Raw genomic sequence first — 4,366 nt, 5'->3', positions numbered from 1 at the left:
ATTATCTCAAAATACAAAACAAAATATTGTTGATGTGACGAAATTATTCTGCTTTAACATTTGTGTTATAATTGGTTGTTAATAGCGAACTCCTGTAGAGATAATTTGGTCGTGAACACCAAAACAAAATATATATCCCATATTACATATGCATAGGGTCAAATCAAACTGAGGTTATATGAGGTTATAAGGCCCTGCTCACACAATTCTTTAAATGTATTGATTACTGTCTATAACCCTTTGTGGAAGCAGGTTGTTATTTCATAGTATATTAGCTGCGATTAAGAAGAATGAGTCCTTTTTAAAGTTAAATTCTTTTTTTTTCACAGCTTACATAAATAATACATTAAAACACATCATTTTTATAATAACCTATTCTGTCAAAATCTATAAATGTGTCGATTTCTATGATAATATATTGCCTATAATTTGCGGTGAGATTTTGTGCTTCTATTTCGTGCTAGAAATGGATACATCTGACAAAGATATAGCAAAACTGACACACAAACTCAGCATTTTTAAACGGGAGAAACGTATACGCCAGGTTGTGTTTGAAACATGGATATATTCGAAACAGCCAATGTATATATCACTGTGACAATAACATTTAGATAACATCGCAAGAATGAATTTCAAATATATTCCAAGTTTCGAGAAAATGATAAATGAAATTTGAAAATGTCAGTAATAGACAAAATGTTCGATCATTTTCATATTTTCAAACCAAAATGAATAAGCAACATAATTCCCTTTCACTTTTTCTATGCATCGACTTATATGAAAGCAAAGTTACAACACCGTGTTCATGAAACTAGTTTAATACTTTGATTGATGTGATATTGCAACGCTAATATATGCAAGATTTTCTGTTACTGTTCCGTGACCGGAATGAAAAATTCCTGCATTCCTTGGATAAAAGAAACGTGTGATACAAACTCAGCACCTGAGCAAATGGCATAAGGTACACGAGAGGTTTAAAGAAGGATAAAGTGGGAAAAAGTCCTCGTAAATATCGTCAGTTAAATGTATCAGGGTAGCATTAAGATAGTAATACAATAATGATTTTCAATATATACGAAGTTTCAATCAAAATATTCATCGAGTCAATTAATTACCAATTTCAAATTCAAGAAAAATTATAAAAAAAATGTTGTATCAGTCTCATTATTTATAATCGAAATAGATCATCGAGACAAACAAGTTGTCCAAACTTCTTCATCACCAAAGAAATGTGCATGAATTCCATGCATGTCTGAAAATAATAACATAATACAAAGTAGAAACTTAATAAAAACCACTCATGTTCACTTTAGTTTATATTTCGTTGGAAAACAAACAACATATCACAGATATGAATTGTGCCAGTAAACTATATTTACAATTGAAAATGTTATCTACACTTCAAAATTGAAAGTATTGTTATAAACCTCTTTTAATTAAACCCTGATATTGAAGATTTTGATCTTCTTTGTAAATTTAATATGTCCAATGGATTACGCGAAATAATCTTTCTCTCCAGAGAAGTTGGTACATTGTGATTAATAAATTCATAAAATAGGAGGAAGTGAGTATTTTCGTATTATTCTAGTAACGGGAAATCAGAATATGTCATTTGACTAGATTAAAACAACCAGAAACACACGTATTATTAGTCCTTGATGTCAGTGACCTTTGCAAATAAGGGAGCGCCAGCTACCGCAAAAAATACAGTCACCTCACAATAAAGGCTTATGATTGATTGTGTTTTACAGTCGTCTGTCAGGAAGTAAATCTTGTATAAAAGGCGTGATTTGAGCATAGAAGAATCATATCCACTTGCACCGAGCCAAAAAGGTATCCTACTCAGAAAATAGCCAGGTATTTCTGAAATATGAAGATGATCATAAGTTTAGCTTTTTGCATGCTGGTTGCTGCAGTTTCAGGTAAGATACGATTATTCAATTTATCGTTAGATAAATACACGTAGCGAGATATATTTCTCGCAGTTTAGGATCTATCTAGCTGTCTGTCCGTCTATCTGATGGTAAGTATGTATCTGCATGTGTCTTTAAAGATTGAATGACATGCAAATATTTAGATCTATGCATGTTATTGCATGTATGTGGTTGTATATGAGAGTACAGATGTAATATACATCGTAGCAAGAAGAGCCGTTCGAAACTTCGTTTTATTTGTTCTTGTATTTTGTCTGCGAATATCAGCAGCTAGATATGTAGCTTTTGTAAAGTAAATACATTTTTGTGTTTTCTTCTTGTTTCATTTAGGTAATTATCCGACGTAGCTAAGTACCCGTAAAAACGTAATTATTATAATTCCGAAAGGTGCTTGGGCTGACTCCACACCAGTTCTAAAATTACCTACAAGAAGCTGACAGAAAAGCCTCTCGATCTGTGTGTGTGTGTGTGTGTTTGTGTGTGTGTGTGTGTGTGTGTGTGTGTGTGTATCTTCATAAATAATAGATCTGTTTCGGAATATAATTTTAGGGAGTTTCATCCCATTATCTGTCCTTTGCCCAGCATATATTTGTATAGAAACATCTAAATGGATACAGAGTGGACCGGAATACTTATCCATGTACAAAGCAGATTAATATAATCATGTATATTGCTCTTTGTTCGACATATAAAGTTTTATGTTACCTGTCCTGAAGAATGCATATTAGTATCTCCATTATTATCATATACATATCTTTTTTATTACTTTGCAGCCCAGCTGTATGGCAGAGGCATTGGAGGTATTGGTGGCATCGGAGGCATTGGAGGTATCGGTGGCATTGGAGGTATTGGAGCCATAGATGGTATCGGAGGCATTGGTGGTCCGTTTGTGGATAACTGGGGAGTAGGCGGTGGAATTGGAATTGGAAGTACATATTGCCCAAGCACTTATTGCTTGAACGGACAGTGTAGCCAATTGGTTCGCTATGCCTACTATTTGGGTCGACGTTGCTACTGCAGTTGTACAGGATACTAACTTGTCAAGACGTCTATTGTACAGTTGTTACAAATTATTTATTGATTCATTTCATTGAAAATTATTCATGCTTATTTCACATTCCTTCAACCAATAAATTTAAAACGCTGCTCTCGTCTTCAGATAGTTTTATTTCTATATGCATTAAGAGTAATAAACATAGAACCAGAAACACACTATCAGGAAGTAAATAAAAACATGACTCAGTAAAGATGATAGACGCCTTTGAAGACTTACATGCATAGTAGGTTTTGTGTTGCTCACTAGAGACACGAAATCTATCATACTTTTGTCTATTCGATGGATGGTAGAGAATATGTCCACGATATCTTTATAAAGATGCACATTGAAAACATGGTTCCACAGCAAAACAATTAATTGGTCTGGAAATAAATAAATATTTGAACAATTTATCTAATGATAGTAAATACAACAATGATGAATGCGCTGTTGAGTATATTAGCATTACTTTTATTTATTCTTAGTCCCGTTTGTAAATATAAATGGTCCTTTTATAATCAGTTTGAAATATTTAGCCAAATTTAGAAGAAAAACAAACAATAATCATAAAACAAGCAATATCAATATAATGAGCTATTAGTGATTGTGTTTTCTTGTTATAATATAATGGTGTATGATTGAATAATAATAATAATAATAATAATAATAATAATAATAAAGTAATAATAATAATAATAAAAATAATAATAATAATAATAATAATAATAATAATAATGGAGATGATGAGGGGAAAGAAGGCGAAGATGATTATGATGATAAGTATTATGATGGGTTGTCATTTGTTCTTTTAGAATAATTTGTCGAAAACGCCATATGACAATATGATTAATTATTAATGATGAATACAAGGTTGAAGCCGATACATGCCCAATATTTTCTTATCAGCTCTATTCGGCCTTTAAGGTTATTAATTTACATTGCTGAAAAAGAAATGTATTTTCTTAGCGGATGTGGTACTAAATTCATCATGTTCAGTTGAATTGGTAAATGGACACGCGGGTAATGAAAAATGTAATGATATAATACATCATAACACAAAGCTGCTTTAATTCCTGATTGCGATTATTTTATCTAAGCATCCTATCTATCGCTCTCTATCTCCAAAATATATCCATTTACAATAACGTATCTATCTATCAATTTATCTCTCTGATCTTATACAATGATCTGTGGTAATTATATCTTCATTTCAAACCCTTTCCTTTCTTTCATCATATACATACATCTCTCTCTCTCTCTTTATATATATATATATCTATATATATATATATATATATATATATATATATATATATATATATATATATATATATATATATATATATATATATATATATATATATATATATATATATATATATATATATATATATGT

The 4,366-nt window shown here is 31.0% G+C and overlaps 1 protein-coding gene across 1 annotated transcript; it reads left to right on the top strand.

The window, feature by feature from the left end:
* Positions 1–1,813: 1,813 nt before the first annotated feature.
* LOC149787753 (uncharacterized) lies at positions 1,814–3,080 on the top strand. The gene is made up of 2 exons (XM_089975661.1): positions 1,814–1,922; positions 2,708–3,080. Exons 1-2 carry the CDS (start codon positions 1,871–1,873, stop codon positions 2,968–2,970), a joined length of 315 nt encoding a protein of 104 aa, XP_089831787.1. The 5' UTR covers positions 1,814–1,870; the 3' UTR covers positions 2,971–3,080.
* Positions 3,081–4,366: the final 1,286 nt, after the last annotated feature.

Source organism: Sinohyriopsis cumingii, chromosome 11, assembly GCF_028554795.1.
Source record: "Sinohyriopsis cumingii isolate HCF-2022 chromosome 11, ASM2855479v2, whole genome shotgun sequence".
NCBI classification, from domain to species: domain Eukaryota; kingdom Metazoa; phylum Mollusca; class Bivalvia; order Unionida; family Unionidae; genus Sinohyriopsis; species Sinohyriopsis cumingii.
The sequence above is the reverse complement of the archived record's forward strand: the minus strand, read 5'-3'. Positions and strand labels throughout refer to the sequence as shown.